We start from the raw sequence: 17,303 nt of genomic DNA, 5'->3' as shown, positions 1-17,303 counted from the left end.
ACCCGGGATCTGAACCGGTGACCCCTGGGCCACCGAGAAGTGGAACGTGTGAACTTAACCGCTGTGCTACTGGGCCAGCCCCCCAGCCTTTGCTTTTTGATCAGCTTGCCTTGCTCCTATTTTCTTCATCTAACTGCTTTATTTATTGCCGTTACTTTAAGAAATAGTTAATCATGCTCATTTGCATTCTATTTACAATTATACTTGAGCTTTTCCCAGAAAAATACTATGTAAATCAGACACATTTATGAAATTATTCATGAATTATTATGAAAATAAAGGTCCAAACATTAACTTAGTGGTTATCATGAATATCTATATTCCTGCAGACTTCTCCCTCCTGTTCTCTTGAGAAGTATATTATGAATTCTTTCTAAGATTGTATAAAAGATTCGGCTTTCAATTTGATCTAACCAGTAGGATCTAAAGATTATAGAATCTTTGAAATTTTTCTCCTCATAGTGGGATAATCTTTTAGAAATTGACATATCAGTTGAACACTATCCTTTTGTTAAAAATTAATTTTACGTAGTAAATAGATTCTCATTAGATTGGTATAAAATAATGCACATATATATATTTTTTTTCCTGAAGTAGTGCTGCCTGTAATAGTTCTGAAGAATTTTGTCATTCAAGGCTTTAGTGAAAACATTGCCATTTCCCAAGAGTTATAATCATCAAATTTTCATGTATAGGAATCTAGGCACTCACTACAGATTCAGTAAACAGATGATTATGGTTTTATTGGTTTAATTAAGCTTATCTTCAGTCTTCAAGTTTTCTTAAACCCCTTCTAATTAGAACCAAAAGGTAGTTTTTCGTGTAAAAAAAGTATTACGTTCATAGCAGCATTATTCACAATATGTAAAAGATGGAAGCAACCCTGGTGTCCATGACCTGTGAATGGATGAACAGGATACATACAATCAAGTATTATTCAGCCTTAGAAAGAAAGGAATTTCTGACATGTTACAACATGGATGAACCTTGAGGACATTATGCTAAGTGAAATAAGGCAGTCACAAAAAGACAAATATTGTATGATTCTACTTATATTAGGTAGCTAGAGCAGTCAGATACATGGAGACAGAAAGTGGAATGGTGGTTGCTAAGCAGTTCTGTACACTGCTTGCAGACGTGCAGTTATACATATATGATAAATTCCTATGAACAGAATTTCTGGGGATGTGTACTTAGTTCTCAATGCTAGATACTATCAAATTATCTTCCTAAGAGGTTTCTCTAATTTATACCCCAGACAGTGTTGTGAAAAGTGCCTATTTTCTTGTACTCTTAGTAATACCTATGTATTGTTAAAATTTAAGTCTTTGTGTTATATGGTACTGTTCTTTAAAATTTGGATTTTCAAAATTTTGAGTGAAATTGAGCAGCTTTTTTGTTTCATTTTGATTTTTTTGGTGGGGAAGATTTGACCTGAGCTAACATATCCATTGCCAATCTTCCCCCCCTTTTTTTGTTTTTACTTGAGGAAGATTAGCCTTGAGCTAACATCTGTGCTAATCTTCCTCTATTCTGTATGTGGGATGCCTCCACAGCATGGCTGATGAGTGGAGTAGGTCTGCACCTGGTATCCGAACCTGTGAACCTGTGCCGCCTAAGCGGAGCCAGCGGAACTTTTTTTTGTTTTTTTTTTTTTGAGGAAGATTAGCCCTGAGCTAACTGCTGCCAATCCTTTTTGCTGAGGAAGACTGGCCCTGAGCTAACATCCGTGCCCATCTTCCTCTACTTTATACGTGGGACACCTGCCACAACATGGCTTGCCACATGGTGCCATGTGTGCACCCAGGATTCGAGCCTGTGAACCCCACGCTCCTGAAGCAGAATGTGCAAACTTAATTGCTGTGCCACAGGCCAGTCCCGCCAGCAGAACTTTAACCACTCCACTATGGCGCTGGCCCCTGAGCAGATTTTTTGAATGTTTTTGTTCTGTTTTGTTTACCAATTGTGTGTATGTGTGTATTTTTTAAAAACTTGCTATTCATATATTTTGCCTGTTTTTTGTTTGGGCCTCTGTCTTCTCCCTTGATTTGTAAGAACTGTTTGTATATTGACGAAATCATTTATTTCTTATGCATTGCAAGTATTTTTCCCCATTTGTCTTTTGACTATATTTTGCTATTCAGGAGCTCTAGTTTTTATGTATTTGATTTATGTGGTCTTTTCCTTTATGACTTAGGGATTTTACCTCATGCTGAGAGTCTAGACCCAAGATTATACAGCAAATTAATAAAGTCTGTTTGGGAGAGGTGGGGAGAGAGAGAACACAAATCAGCAAACTATTATGGATCATTCCTTCTCTCCCTTCTTTTTCTCCCTTCCCTCACACCTCTCCAAGTGGAGACACATCAGGGTATTAGCTTTTTCTAAAATGAGACTAGGGCTCTGTGGTTGACTGCCTCTTGCCAGCATTAGGGATTCTGAGTCTGTCTTTTGCCATCCTGGTAATTATTCGTCCTTCCTCAAAAGAGTGATTAAAAGAAGAATATATTATTTAAGAATAGTTTATAAGTCTATTTTATATGTTTATTTCACAGTAGGTTTCCTGAAAGAATTCTGTATCACCATGAAATGAAAAGAGCAGGTTTTGACTGTCATCAGTAATGGGTTACTTATCTTCCCAGTCAGGCATGCTTGAAATAGAAAATGTCTTCCAGGTTTGCCCAGTTAGAGGAAACGTGGCATATTGTTGATTCATGTTGAGATAATGTAGACACTTGTGACTAAAGGAGATATAAAATCTTTTGTATTAAAGGACAGTGACAGATACTATTTTATATCTTTTAATGTTTTATCAAGACATAATTCATACGGCATAAAATTCATCCTTTTAAAGTGTACAATTCACTTATTTTTAGTATATTCACAGAGTTGTGCAACCATCACCATTAATTTAAGAACATTTTATCACTTCAGAATGAAACCCCATACCCATTAGCAATCACTCCCCTTTCTCCCTTCTCCCCAGCACCTGGCAGTCACTAACCTACTTTGTAGTTCTGTGGATTTGCCTGTTTTGGACCTTTCATGTATATGAAATCATAATATGAGACTGGCTTTTGTTACTTAGCATAATGTTTTCAAGGTTCACCCATGTTATAGCATGTATTAGAGCCTTTTTCCTTTTTATTGCCAAACTATATTCCATTGTACAGACATACAATATTTTTAAAACCTGTTCATTAGTTGTTGGACATTTGAGTTGTTTCCACTTTTTGGATATTATGAAAATGCTGTTATGCACCTTTCTGTACCTGTTTTTATGTGGACATACATTTTCAGTTCTCTCGGAGTAGGAGAGGGATCGCTGGGTTATGTGGTAATTCTAAATTTAACATTTTAAGGAGGGGCTTGCCCCGTGGCCGAGTGGTTAAGTTCACGCGCTCCACTGCAGGCGGCCCCGTGTTTCGTCTGGGCGCGGACATGGCACTGCTCATCAAACCACGCTGAGGCATCATCCCACATGCCACAACTAGAAGGACCCACAACAAAGAATATACAACTATGTACCGAGGGGCTTTATGGAGAAAAAGGAAAAAGAAAATAAATAAAATCTTTAAGAAAAAAAATTTTAAGGAACTGCCAAACTGCCACGGTGGCTACACCATTTTACAGTCTTACTAGCAATGCATTAGGGTTTACATTTCTCCTTGTGATCACTTGTTATTATCTGTCTTTTTTTATTTTAGCCATCCTAGTGGGTGTGAAGTGGTATCTCATTGTGGTTTTGGTTTGTATTTCCCTAAAGACTAATGTTGCTGAGCAAATTTTCGTATGTTTGTTGGCCATTTGTATATTTTCTTTGGAGAAATGTGTATTTATATCCTTTGCCCACTTTTTTTTTTTAAGATTTTTTATTTTTCCTTTTTCTCCCAAAGCCCCCCGGTAGATAGTTGTGTATTTTTAGTTGTGGGTCCTTCTAGTTGTGGCATGTGGGATGCCACCTCAACGTGGCTCAGCGAGCAGTGCCATGTCCGCGCCCAGGATTCAAACTGGCGAAACCCCAGGCTGCCGAAGCAGAGGGCGTGAACTCAACCACTCGGCCACTGGGCTGGCCCTCTTTGCCCACTTTTAAATTGCATTATGTCTTTTTCATTGTTGAGTTGTAGGAGCTCCTTATCAGATAAATAATTTGCAAATATTTTCTCCCTGTTTTCTCTGTGTTTATATCAATTTTTGATATTTATCTTGGATTGAGTAAACCATTAACTTTTAATTTATCATTGTCATGCTAATGATATAAATTTGTCTTTATCATTGTAAGTAACTGTTAAAACTTAAGTTTTAGTTTTGGTTTTAACTTACTTTAACTGTTATAATGAGACATGACATTTTACAGATCTTGCCATTTTATTTGGTTATGTCCAAATTGCAGTTTTGCAATCTAAGTATATGATTCTGAGTTTTACACTGTATTTAATGTGTTGACATATGGAGGTGTCAGTAATTGTGAATGAGGTAGCTTTAATATCTACCTCTCTTATGTTGATGACAAGCAATAGCTTTGATTAATTTTAAGATTGGAATTATACAGTTAAAAATGGTTAAAATAGCTAGTTTTATGTTGTATTTTATCATAATAAAATTTTTAAAAAGTTTGACCTGTGATTATATAGGAAAATGTGGCCAGCTCTGATTTAAGTGCTATTATAATGTAGTATTTAAGTTTCTAGGGATTCTGCCTTTTGGTATACTTGAAGGATTTTCAGTCACTGATATAGGAAATAAAATAAAGGTCTGACACAGAGATGAAACCAGTCTTTTGATCTAAATATAAGATCAAGTGCGTTGATTTATAAGTTAGTAATTCCTTTGTAAAAATTCTTGCTATGAAAAGGTAGTATAAGTGTTGATGTTACTGCGTTATTTCAGATGGTGTGGTGGTTGTAATGGATATATTTATGACCCCACTGAGTTCGAAAGAGGAGTGATTTTTAACATAAAAAACAAACAGACACAAACATTTATTGTCTTTAGTATTATAGGTAGCCCAACCAAGCCTTAATATTCATCTTTTAGGCCTTTTTATTCCTTTTTTAAAAAAATTATTTAATTTTTTATTTTTTTGAGTAAGATTAGCCCTGGGCTAACTACTGCCAATCCTCCTCTTTTTGCTGAGGAAGACTGGCCCTGAGCTAACATCCGTGCCCATCTTCCTCTACTTTATATGTGGGACGCCTACCACAACATGGCTTGTCAAATGGTGCCATGTCCGCACCTGGAATCCAAAGTGGTGAACTGCTGGCCACGGAGAAGCGGAACGTGCGCACTTAACTAACCGCTGTGCCACCCGGCCGGCCCCAGGCCTTTTTCTTCCTTATGGTGTGTTCATTTGCTCTTTGCTTTCTGTTTATACTTATTGATCATTTTCTGTTTCTTTTTTTCTTTGTCTCCCAAAGCCCCCTAGTACATAGTTGTGTATTTTTAGTTGTGGGTCCTTCTAGTTGTGGCATGCGGGATGCCGCCTCAGCATGGGGCCGTGTCTGCACCCAGAATTTGAACTGGCGAAACCCTGGGCCGCTGAAGTGGAGCACACGAACTTAACCACTTGGCCACGGGCCGACCCCCTAATAAGAACTTATACCTTTTCACTTAAAGGAAGCACTTTACGACTTTGCTTTGGCATATCCAAATTGCCAGCATCACTATTCTTGTGCTTTGGGGCCATTGTGAAGTAAAATAAGAGTTACTTGAACACAAGCACTGTGATGCAGAGACAGTTGGTCTGATAACTGAGATGGCTGCTAAATGACTAACGGGCATATAGGTAGCATGTACAGCATGTATGTGCTAGGCAGAGGGCTGATTCACCACCTCCCAAGCAGAAGGGAGCGAGATTTCATCACACTACTCAGAATGGCACATGCGATTTAAAACTTAGGAATTGTTTATTTCTGGAATTTTCCATGTAGTATTTTTGGGCCATGGTTGACCTGGTTGGTATGGAAGGAACTATTTCAGTTTTTCAGTTTTCTTTTCCAAATTAAAAAGGTCCTTTCAGCAGTTCATTTACACCAAATAATTTTGACCTGAAAAGTGAAACCATGAATAAGGAGGGGACTGCTATATTCCATTGTATGTATATACCACATTTTGTTTATCCACTCATCCTTTGATGGACACTTGGGTTGTTTTCATCTTTTGGCTGTTGTGGATAATATTGGTGTACGTATTTCTATTTGAGCCCCCGTTTTCAGTTCTTTTAGGTATATGCCTAGGCGTGGAATTGCTGGGTCATATGATAATTCTCTGCTTAACTTTTTGAGAAAATGCCAAACTTTTCCACAGCGGCTGCACCATTCTACAGTTCTACGAGCTATGGACAAGGTTTCAGATTTCTCCATATCCTTGCCAACACTTGTTCTTTCTTCTCTTTTTTTTTTCTTTAAATAATAGCTATCTTACTGAATATGAAGTGGTATCTCATTGTGGTTTTGATTTGCATTTCCCCAATGACTAATGATTTTGAGCATCTTTTCCTGGTTTTTTTTGCCATCTGTATGTCTTCTTTGGTGAAGTGTTTTGCCTATTTAAAAAAAATCGATTGAGTTGTAAGATTTCTTGTATTCTAGATACAAGTCCTTTGTCAGATACATTGGAAGGTATTTTTTAATGTTTATATGAAAAGAACTATTTCAATTATTATCAGTTTTCTTTTCCAAATTAAAAAGATCCTTTCATCAGTTCATTTACACCCAATAATTTTGTTACTTCTAGTTCAGTTGTGTGATGAAACTGGATTTTAGTATTATGTTTCCCTTGTGAGAGCTAATAACTTAAACTATACTAGAGGATATAAGAAGAAAAGTTCTGCTTTCTGATAGTGCTGTCAGCTTCTTCAGGGGAAGTGCAAAATTATGATCTTGGATTGTCAGCAAATAAGAGTGCTATATTTGAAAGTGCTGCTCCTGCCGTTCTAAAATGCCAAATTATAAGTACATAAAATATAATTAATTCCCAGTGAAATTTGTAGAATAGTCATGAATTATTTTATTCCAAATAATTATATTTCTTGTATGTATGCTTCAAAATATAAAAGGTGCCTTAAAATTTTTCTTTACAGACATAGTAAACTTTCTTTGGAATAAAAATAACATATGGTCTATCAAAGATTTTCTCAGATTTATTAATGAAAAACACTTTTAATTATACCTGTTATAAATTTTAAGTTTTCTTTTAACCCCTTGAAAAAGAAAATTCAATAGCAAAAAATTTCATTAAAATTTTAGACTGTCACTTGCAAATGGACACACAAAATATTTATTTTGCCTTCAAGTAAGCAGTGTTGCAACTCATCTCTTTTTCAGTAAGATCATTTTCACTTAATGAATTAAGATGGAATTTTTATAAAGTAACTTTCTAGTTTCAGTTTTTACTTTAATAATCTTTTAAGATTTGTAGGTTACTTAGATCAATTTTAGGCTCAAGATCCTTTTTTTAGAATGTAAAAATTCCTGAAAACTTCTGAGAGATTCATTTCAGCTAAGTGTTGTAGAAAGGTAAAAGACAGTTTAGTAACTATTATATTTAAGAAATGAGAGCAATAAAATAATGTGATTAAAACATTTGTAAATACTTGCCCCAAGAAAGAAGAACATGAGTGTAGAAGCCATTTTAAATGTTACTTTGCAGCCCCTCCCCCATACATGCATAATGTAAATTGTCTAAAAATAAGAAATTTTCAGAAACTGTTTTTGGAAAATTATTGCTGTGCAACAATAATGTTGACTTTATCTTTTCCAGATATGGCCGCGTGGAGAGTGTCAAAATTCTCCCCAAGAGGGGATCTGAAGGAGGAGTGGCTGCCTTTGTGGATTTTGTGGACATCAAAAGTGCACAGAAAGCTCACAATTCAGTCAACAAAATGGGAGATAGAGACCTACGCACGGATTATAATGAACCAGGCACCATTCCGAGTGCTGCTCGGGGATTGGATGATACAGTTTCCATAGCATCTCGTAGTAGAGAGGTTTCTGGGTTCAGAGGAGGTGGTGGAGGGCCTGCTTATGGCCCCCCACCATCACTTCATGCACGAGAAGGACGTTATGAGCGGAGACTTGATGGGTAAGTTCCAAGGTTTCTCTAGGCAGGTATTTTGTATTTGATATGGTGAGAAACAGAAACTCGTATTTAGGGGCCCCAGATGGATTTAAAGTTTTGGGCATTCTCAATGTTTCCTATTTTGGGTTGGAAACGGAAGTGATTTCTATCCCAGTGGCTGGTATCTTATGGAATCGTAGAGGATATTTCCTGCAGCTGGTTGGATATTTACTCCTGACATATAAAGTGGTGGAAGATTTTGTGTGGCAGCATCAGTTTTGGAGTTACCTGTCTTCTAGAATTAATTATTCCTTCTCTTGGATAATGTTAAGGCCTTCCTTGGATATATCCCTTCTACCTGATGGAGCTATTTGGCTACAGATTTTGTGGTTGTACTATATGGAATATTTCTGGAATATTAGAACCTACCGATTCTTTTAGAAGTTGATATCTGCTTCTCAGTCTTCACCACATCAAGTGTACAAGTGAATTGGATTGTCACCAAAAAACCTAGCAGACCATAATGATTCAACCACTTGGATTCTACAAACAATACTTTAACCTGGAAATGTGTATTTGGATGAAGAAGAGTGAAGTCAGTGTCTGATTTTTCCATTTTGGATCTACACAATTTCCGTGTTGGAATTATACTCCTTGATGGAATGGGGAAAAATCGAGATGATGGACGTTCCTAAAACCTGGAATATAGCCATTCTTTTCTAATTGCTGGAATGTATGGGATGTCACGCAGTCAAGATTCCATTAGCCCAGGGGAAGAGGATTACTATCTTATTTCTTAAGCAAGTTGCTATCCAATTAAAGGTACTTTAGCTTTGAACACATGGTGACGATCAGTTGTGGATACAGCAATCAAAATTGACTGTGCTGGATGGCTACAAAGGTGAACTATTGGCGAGCAACTGTGCCTTCCTCATTTGGTGGAATCATAGAGGATATTTCCTCTTCTGTCAGCTGCCTGATTCATACTTAGGGCTGGAAATTTTTATGAATGTGGATCAATTTATAATTGTCTACTATCTCAAGAAAGAAGTCTGGGGGTTTGAGAGTTACAGTTTGTCTGGGACTGCTTGCTTCCAGTGGAATTATTTTATCTGGTCACTAAGATTTTTTTTTTCCTTGTGGTTCATCTAAATATCATTTGACACCCTTGCCCATTAAGAAGGTGGATTACCCCCATAAGAGGGGCCAAAATTGGGGAAGTTATGTTCACAATTCTCTCCCTAGATTTAATTGGGATTATAGGTCGTGTTTCCACAGTTGGAAAAGGTTGGTATGTCCTGACCTGTGTATATTAGCCCCTCTCCTAACCCAAGTCACACTTTCTCTTTTTTCCTCACTAACTCTAGAAGTATTTAGTACTAATAGATGAATCAGAGAATAGTTGTTAGATTTCAGCTCTGCTAGCTCTTGTGCCTGCCTTCTGTATTTTCCTAATGGATAAGAACTTGGCGTATTTATAAAATATCAGCTGTAGCAGTAATTCTCCTAGAACTATTGCCTGTTGCTTCTGTTATATCATTAATAACAGCTTTCACTGATTAACATTTGATAAGGTGCTAATTGAATTATTTATGAAATTTTCTCTTAAGTACCAAAGGAAACCCTCTTGTTTGTTAGACATTGAAGTAATCTATCCAAATTCCAGAAATGTAGTGAAAGGAGAAAGTCATTTAATACATTTAATTAGGAAAGATTTTTTTTTGCCATGCCAGTTGCTTTTCATAGTAGCAGCGAAAAGCAAAAATAGCCTAGGAAGGTGTGGTTGCTAATAAGTGAAATGGTGAGTGAAGATGAAGATTAGTTGGAGATATTTGGGATCTAGGCACATATTGGGGACATTGTGTTAGTTGTAAGATTTTTGCTAGGTATTCTTCTTTGGAGAGATTGTAATTCTTCTATATCTTTCATGATTTCTTAATCTCTTTTGATAGAAAACAGATCCAAAGATAAGGTTGAGAAGAAACTCAACCTCAACTTGAAATTCAAGTGAAATGATCTTTTGGGAACTCAGGAAATGAGTTCTGGTCTCCGCAAAACTAGAGAACTTAAGATTTCTTTATAGGATTAGAATTGGTTTTTAATAACGCATAATTGCAGGTATGCTAAGGCTGACAAATATTCATGTCCTATGGAAATATTTTTTAAGTTAAATCATTGTTAATAGCAACCTTAGAGTACCTTACAGTTCCTGAAGTTGCCTAATTTTATGATAGGCAACTTGAGAATAGCTAAAACCTAAGAGAACATATTTCCTATAACCATTAAGATCAAACATTAACAAATTGAATCATGGAAGAGGTGTTTTAAAAATTCTGTGCAATTTGGTAGCACAAGGAGATAAAATAACCTTTGTTCTTTAATTAATAAAATTTACCATAGAATAGCATGTGGCAACCCAATATTTTGATATCCTAAGTGTTTTTTGTTTGTTTGCTTGTCTCTTTAAGGTTCTTTTTATTATTAAAGTTGATTGGGCACAGCAATTTACATAACCTAGTAATTTTTATAATTACTCAGCAAGTTGAAAGTTAGTGAGAAAAAGTTATTTAAATATTTTTCTGAACTTTGAAAATGCCCTCCTGCTGCTGGGACATGCATTTCAATAGGGCTTTCATGTCTATGTTAAAATGTATCATGGAAATTTTGCTTAAAATAAATTTGCAAAGAAAATAAAAGTTTGGCATATATTTTAATCAGATGAAAGTATAGAAAACTTTGATATTAAAATGACAGTCTCTTCTTGTTCCATTAAACTTAAAAATGAAAAGGAGGTGGCATTTGTATATTTCTGTATATAAGTCAGAAAATCCCTAAAAAAAAAGAGCAACTGATTGGCAGAACACTAGTCATGAAAGCCCAGTCTACAATTAAGACTATGATTGCTCAGCTGTGAAAATAGTCTCTGGAGTCAAGTAAAATGTTAAGCTTGTTAGTGTTTGCTTACTAAGTAGGTTTATGCTGTTCAGAAAATGACCAGTTGCAAAGACAAAAGACAATGCTGAAGTGAATGTTTGCATGACTTGCTTTTAGTTTTGCTTGCCCCTTTCTGATTGATTAAATATTTTTCCCCCCTCCTAAATGCAGGGCTTCAGATAACAGGGAGCGTGCTTATGAACATAGTGCCTATGGACACCATGAACGGGGGACGGGAGGATTTGATCGGACAAGACATTACGATCAGGATTACTATAGAGATCCTCGAGAACGGACTTTACAACATGGGCTCTATTATACTTCTCGGAGTCGAAGTCCAAACCGTTTTGATGCTCATGACCCCCGATACGAACCTAGGGCTCGGGAGCAGTTTACACTGCCCAGTGTGGTACACAGGGATATCTACAGGGATGATATTACCCGGGAGGTCCGAGGCAGAAGGCCAGAGCGGAATTACCAGCACAGCAGGAGTCGGTCACCACATTCATCCCAGTCTAGAAATCAGTCTCCTCAGAGGCTGGCTAGCCAAGCGTCTAGACCCACAAGGTCCCCTAGCGGCAGCGGCTCTAGGAGTAGATCCTCCAGTAGTGATTCAATCAGCAGCAGCAGTAGTACCAGCAGTGACAGGTAGGTTTAACAGCCTTTTGTTATCACAGACGAGCTGTTGAATAAATTGTCACAATTTCTGCACCATCAGTGATAATGATTTTTAGCATAGTAATATATTTAAAAGAAACTAATCTTGGATCATGTATTTAATGAGTGAAGAAACTTTGATTAGCCTGCGGCCATTGAATTAACCATTCTGTCAAGTACTTGAAACTAAGTGATGATCTGCAGATACTGCGTCATCCTCCAGATGCTCAATATTGAAACTGCCAACTAGGAAGAAAAGTGGTAACTGCAGCTGTGTGAAACGAATCTGTGCCACTGAAAATGTGGCATCTCTTTGAAATTTTTAATTTCTTACATGTATAATAACTTCTATTATTTTGGTTGAAAGTTCGTAAAAGCTGTTTGATTAAAGACGTACTGGTGAAATATGTTGTTGACACTTATTATCAACGACTAAATCAACTTATGAACACATTTTAACTAATTTTAGCATCAAGGTGTGGTAGCCAGTTTATAGACTCAAGTAGAAAAACTTTCTTTAAATGCAGGTTCTAACTTTGCTGTTCACTAAGCCTGAGTAAGCGAATTTCATTAGTTGAAATTTTTTTTTTTTACGGAAGAGTTTTATTCTAAAGACGAAAATAATAAATTGAAGGTAATCTTAACAGAAAATAGCTTAGAAGTTAGGTATATGGGTTTTGAAATCATAGATCTAGGTAGATGGTATGCTTTACTACTTTTATAATCTTGGACAAGTTACTTAAACTTTCTAGGCCTCAGCTTCTCATGTTTTATAAGAACCATACTTCATAAAGTTATTTTGAAGATTAAATGAAAAAATGTGTGTAAAGTGCTTATCTTGATACCCATATACGTTATATAAATACTGCCTTTAATAATTTCTAGTTCTTATTATTACTACTTTAGATGTTGATAATCTTTGAGCATTTCCCATTTCCAGTTATTGTTATTCAACCTGTTAATCCCAGATATCCTAGTTTTAAATTTAGATGATATATATTTTAAATTTACAGGATACAAATCCTTTGACCTGATTACAATGCCCAGATTAGTTATTCTTCTTTTAGTGTTGCCTGCTTAGAATTAATTTAAGAAAAGTGAATGATTGTGTAATTTGCGAATGATTCCTTTTAGGTCTCTTAAATTTTCTAATTCAAAATAATAAATGGAAACATTTTATACATCTATTATCTGTCTAGATGTAATTCAAACATTCTGGAAGATGTAGCATATTATGATGAAACAAGCACTTAGTTTTAGGAAATCAGGAGAGTTAGGTTCTGTCTCCAGCTTGCAGCTCTGTGACATGAATGAAAATCCTTAACTTCTCTTGATTTCATTTGGTATATTGTTGAGATAAATGATTGACAAGATTCATTTGAATTCTATAAACTGATTATAAAATCTTGTTCTGTTCCACTTTTTCCTACATAGAATTGTCTAAGATATTCAGGTTTTAGTCATTTCCCCCAAACCTCCCTTTTTAAAGGGATGCCACTACATCCCACTGGCTCAAAATTTTTTGAAGAGCCAACTAATTATGGAGGCATTGAAGTTAGAGGAGAAACACGATACAAGGCCTTCAGGATGGTATTGTACTTTAGTGGGAGTTAACAGTGGTTTGGGATCTGGTCCTTAGCATTGTAGACTCAAAAGCTTGAACCCAGAGGTGATCTGGTGGAATTTAACAGAGCTAATTCCTGTTTATATAATCAAAAGAAACAGTTGTATGCTTCTGACTATTTACAGTCAAAAAGATAACTCCCACAAATGCAGGCTGAGCTTAGAACATCTACGGTGGCACTAAATTACAGTTGTAGAGGGTATTTCCTCTTCTGTCAGCTACCAGATTCATACTTGGAGCTGGAGATTTTTATGATTTTGAGCTATGAAGGATATGTAGGACTTGAGCAAGAAGAGATGAGTTTTAGGCTAGACAGGGAACATTGTGAGCAGGAGGAACAACTTGAAGAGATACAAGTGGATGGAAGAATGTTTTGAGAACAGCAAATAATTTAGGATGACTTGACCACGCTAATGATTTTGGGTTTTATTCTTGATGCAGAAATGAGCCATTGAAGGATTTTGAGAAGGGAGATAGCTTGTTGATATCTGTGCTTTAGAAAGGCATCTGGTGACTTGGAATAGGAGAGAGATTCCGGTTAGGAGGCTATTTCTATAGCTTGGACAAGGAAAACTTGGACTGTGAGAGTGCCTAACGTGGCACACGTGGGAGAGACATTGTATTAAGAATCAGATTATGTTGATTTATGAAAAACAGAATGAACTTTTTGGAGATTTGACTGAATAATCAGCATTTTGATGCTATCCTGTAGGAATAGGACCAGGTCTTCCTTCATGCACACTGCAGAGTCTAGTATATTGTCTTTCTCAGAGTCATGTTCAACAAATAGTTGAAATACATAGACACAGTTCTTAGTTTACAGGAAAAGTAAAGCAAAATTGATGTAAATAGGTAAAAGATGTGATCATTATATTGTGATTGAAGCAAGTACACAGAAATAAAATCATTTGGTATTCAGAGCGTATCCATTATCCCTGGGTTCAATCTCCCTTATCAGATGTCCTCTATAATTATATTGACTTCCACGTGTAGTATTATGAGATGATATTTGGATTCAGAATGTTCAGTTTCCTTTTGGAAGAAATAAGTTCTTTTTTGTATCTTTAAAACTTTATGATTGTGAAACTGACATTCTAAGTCCTTTAAAAAATGTTTAAAATTAGCATCTTATAGTAGACAAAATATAGCTTGGTTTTATCTATAGAAACAAGTTTCTATTCTGTCTGCATGGCTGACTGGGAAATTAATCACCCTCTATCGCCCTTAATTGTTACAGCTTTAGTGAACAGATTCCTAGCAGTGCATTTCAAATGAGTAAACATGGGATTAATGGCAGTCTAGTTGTGAAGTCCTTATAAATGATAGGCTTAGTATTCACAGTATTCAACTAGTGAGAACTGGGTTGGTTTTTGTTTTTTATTTTAAAGATTTTGTTTTTCCTTTTTCTCCCCAAAGCCCCCCACTACATAGTTGTATATTTTTAGTTGTCGGTCATTCTAGTTGTGGCATGTGGGATGCTGCCTCAGCGTGACTTGATGAGCGGTGCAACGTCCGCACCCAGGATCCGAACCAGCGAAACCCTGGGCCACCGAAGCAAAGCATGCGATCTTAACGACTCAGCCACGGGGCCAGCCCCAGAACTGGGTCTTAGTAAACTTTCCTATGTGCAGCCCTGTGCTGCTGTATTTCTTTCTTTCTCTGTAATGGTCATTTAGGGAATCACTTTTCCTTTCAACAGAAAAATTTAAATACACAAATTCCACAAAAGCATTTATTTTAAAAGCCCTTCCTTGAAGTTGAACATGCTTTCTTTCTATAGTTTCCTCTCATTGGGTGTTTTTTCTATCGCGTTTTAAGAATTTTTTAAATATAGGCTAAAGGAATTGAATAATTTGCAGTTAAATTAATTCATAAACTTTCCTAACATCTTAAAGTAGTTTTGACTGAGTTTTGTTTCCCCATTGTTTACTTTGATTACCACCAGAGACAGTTGGACTGGCTCAAGGTCCCTGAACTTGCATGGGGGAAAAAAATTACATCTTTTTACTAACCTATAACTGAAATTGTGTTGCCTCCCATTATGAAAATAGGCAACAAAAAACCAGTAGTATTAACAGTATGAGTTACTTTGTTACCAATATAAATCCATAAGCAATTTATTATTATTATAGTTGCACATATCTCAAAATTGGGCTTATAGTCATCATTACTGGGAAATAGTTATTAAAACTCAGCATTAGGTATTGTTTAATGTTAATAAAGGCATACATTACTGTATCACCGAAATTGAAACATTTTAATTAGTGTGTCAATATAATTGGTTTCCTTTTTATCCCTATTTATTTTACTTTTTGCCTTTAGAAACATTATTCTGAAAAATGGTCCGTAAACTTCAGCAGGTTGCTGAGAAGACATTCTGGCACCTTCATAGCTGCAGTTAGCCCTGGGTTCTACAGCATATAAAGGTTTACTGAATGAATGGGGGGAAAATGGATGAAAGGGTAATGGGAGGAAGTTGAGAGTTGGATAATCCAAAACTTTTCTTGTTCCATCCCCTCCCCTTCAATAGGTTACTTCCCGAAATCTCTTTTTAGGCTAAAGTTAACTTTGGAGTTTACATTTAGCCATCTATTTATTTAACGAATAGTGCTTTTTTTGTGCATTAAATTTATGGAATAAGGTAGCAGGTTGTATGAAGTCTCAAGAATAGAGTCAGTTTTAATTAAACACTGGCTATGGCTAATCCAAAACAGAAAAATCTACATGTGTCTAATTAAGAGTTAGCTTGTAATTAAATTAATCTGTGTGTCTATGGCTACGTGTATCTTTTCCAGCTTTACCAAAAGCAGCCCCATCTTCTGCCCTCTTAAAAATTTTTGGGCTGGTAGTCAGCCTTTTCCTTTTCCTTTGAACCCTGTTGGTTTGTTTAAAGATGATGTCAGGTAACTACAGACTTTTTTTCTTTCTAGCCACAAAAAAAGACATTTAGACGGAAATTCTTAAAATGAATGTAGTAATAAGAAAGATAACTATATGAAAATAACTGTAGTGGGTGACATCTCATTGTCTCTTGTCTCTGGCTTTCAGTAAGCCATGTGGCCTTAAATTGTGCTTAGTTAGCTGTTAGGAGAAATTAGAATTTTAGAGCAATCTTTCGTAGATAGATTTTAAAAACTGTAATAAGTTGATTTTAAAAATGTATTTGATGAAATTTTCCTCATATAGTTATTACATTATTAGAATTTCTTTTTAATTGTCATAAGTTGAAAGATATAATGAAGAATCTTGGGGACAGGAAAGGAAGAGAGGCATGCTTTATGTACCTCTCTTGTCCAGTGTATTAGCTTTTCATTAGCATAATTTACTTTTTATTGAAAGAGAAATGAAAAATATTGTTTTTCTTTTTTTTTTTTAAGATTGGCACCTGAGCTAACAACTATTGCCAATCTTCTTTTTTTCTTTCTTTCTGCTTTTTCTCCCCAAATCCCCCTAGTACATAGTTGTATATTTTAGTTGTGGGTCCTTTTAGTTGTGGCACGTGAGACGCCACCTCAACGTGGCCTGACAAGCGGTGCCATGTCCGCGCAGGATCCAAACCAGCGAAACCCGGAACCGCAGAAGTGGAGTGCGCGAACTTAACCACTGGGCCACGGGGCCAGTCCCTGAAAAATATTTCTTATTGCTAGATATTTGTAGAACTTGTTTGTATATTTCTTTTCTTTCTTTCTTTTTTTTTAAGATTTTATTTTTCCTTTTTCTCCCCAAAGCCCCCCAGTACGTAGTTGTGTATTTTTAGTTGTGGATCCTTCGAGCTGTGGCATGTGGGATGCTGACCCAGCATGGCCTCATGAGCCGTGCCATATCCGTGCCCAGGATTTGAACTTGTGAAAACCTAGGCCACCGAAGCGGAGTGTGCAGACCCAACCACTCGGCTATGGGGCTGGCTCCATGTATATTTCTTTTAAATTATATATGTTGAGTAAATTATATCAAGTTGTCTACAGCCCCACTCATTTTTTTCTAATGTTAGTTAATTTAAGATTAATTTACCTGAATTATAGTTAAACAG

General features: G+C 36.2%; 1 protein-coding gene across 12 annotated transcripts in view; it reads left to right on the top strand.

The window, feature by feature from the left end:
• SPEN (spen family transcriptional repressor) overlaps nucleotides 1–17,303 on the top strand; it is an 87,444-nt gene that overhangs the window by 21,472 nt on the left and 48,669 nt on the right. For 5 of the 12 annotated variants that reach the window (XM_070260906.1, XM_070260905.1, XM_023635705.2 and 2 more), the window contains 2 exons: nucleotides 7,762–8,082; nucleotides 11,164–11,640. In XM_070260906.1, the coding sequence (XP_070117007.1) occupies nucleotides 7,883–8,082; nucleotides 11,164–11,640 (677 nt within the window). In that variant the 5' untranslated portion in view covers nucleotides 7,762–7,882. Of the gene's footprint in view, nucleotides 1–7,761; nucleotides 9,346–11,163; nucleotides 11,641–17,303 lie in introns of all 12 variants that reach the window. The other 7 variants (XM_070260911.1, XM_070260910.1, XM_070260912.1 and 4 more) reach the window with 2 other exon arrangements.

This window comes from Equus caballus, chromosome 2, assembly GCF_041296265.1.
Source record: "Equus caballus isolate H_3958 breed thoroughbred chromosome 2, TB-T2T, whole genome shotgun sequence".
NCBI lineage: Eukaryota > Metazoa > Chordata > Mammalia > Perissodactyla > Equidae > Equus > Equus caballus.
The sequence above is the reverse complement of the archived record's forward strand: the minus strand, read 5'-3'. Positions and strand labels throughout refer to the sequence as shown.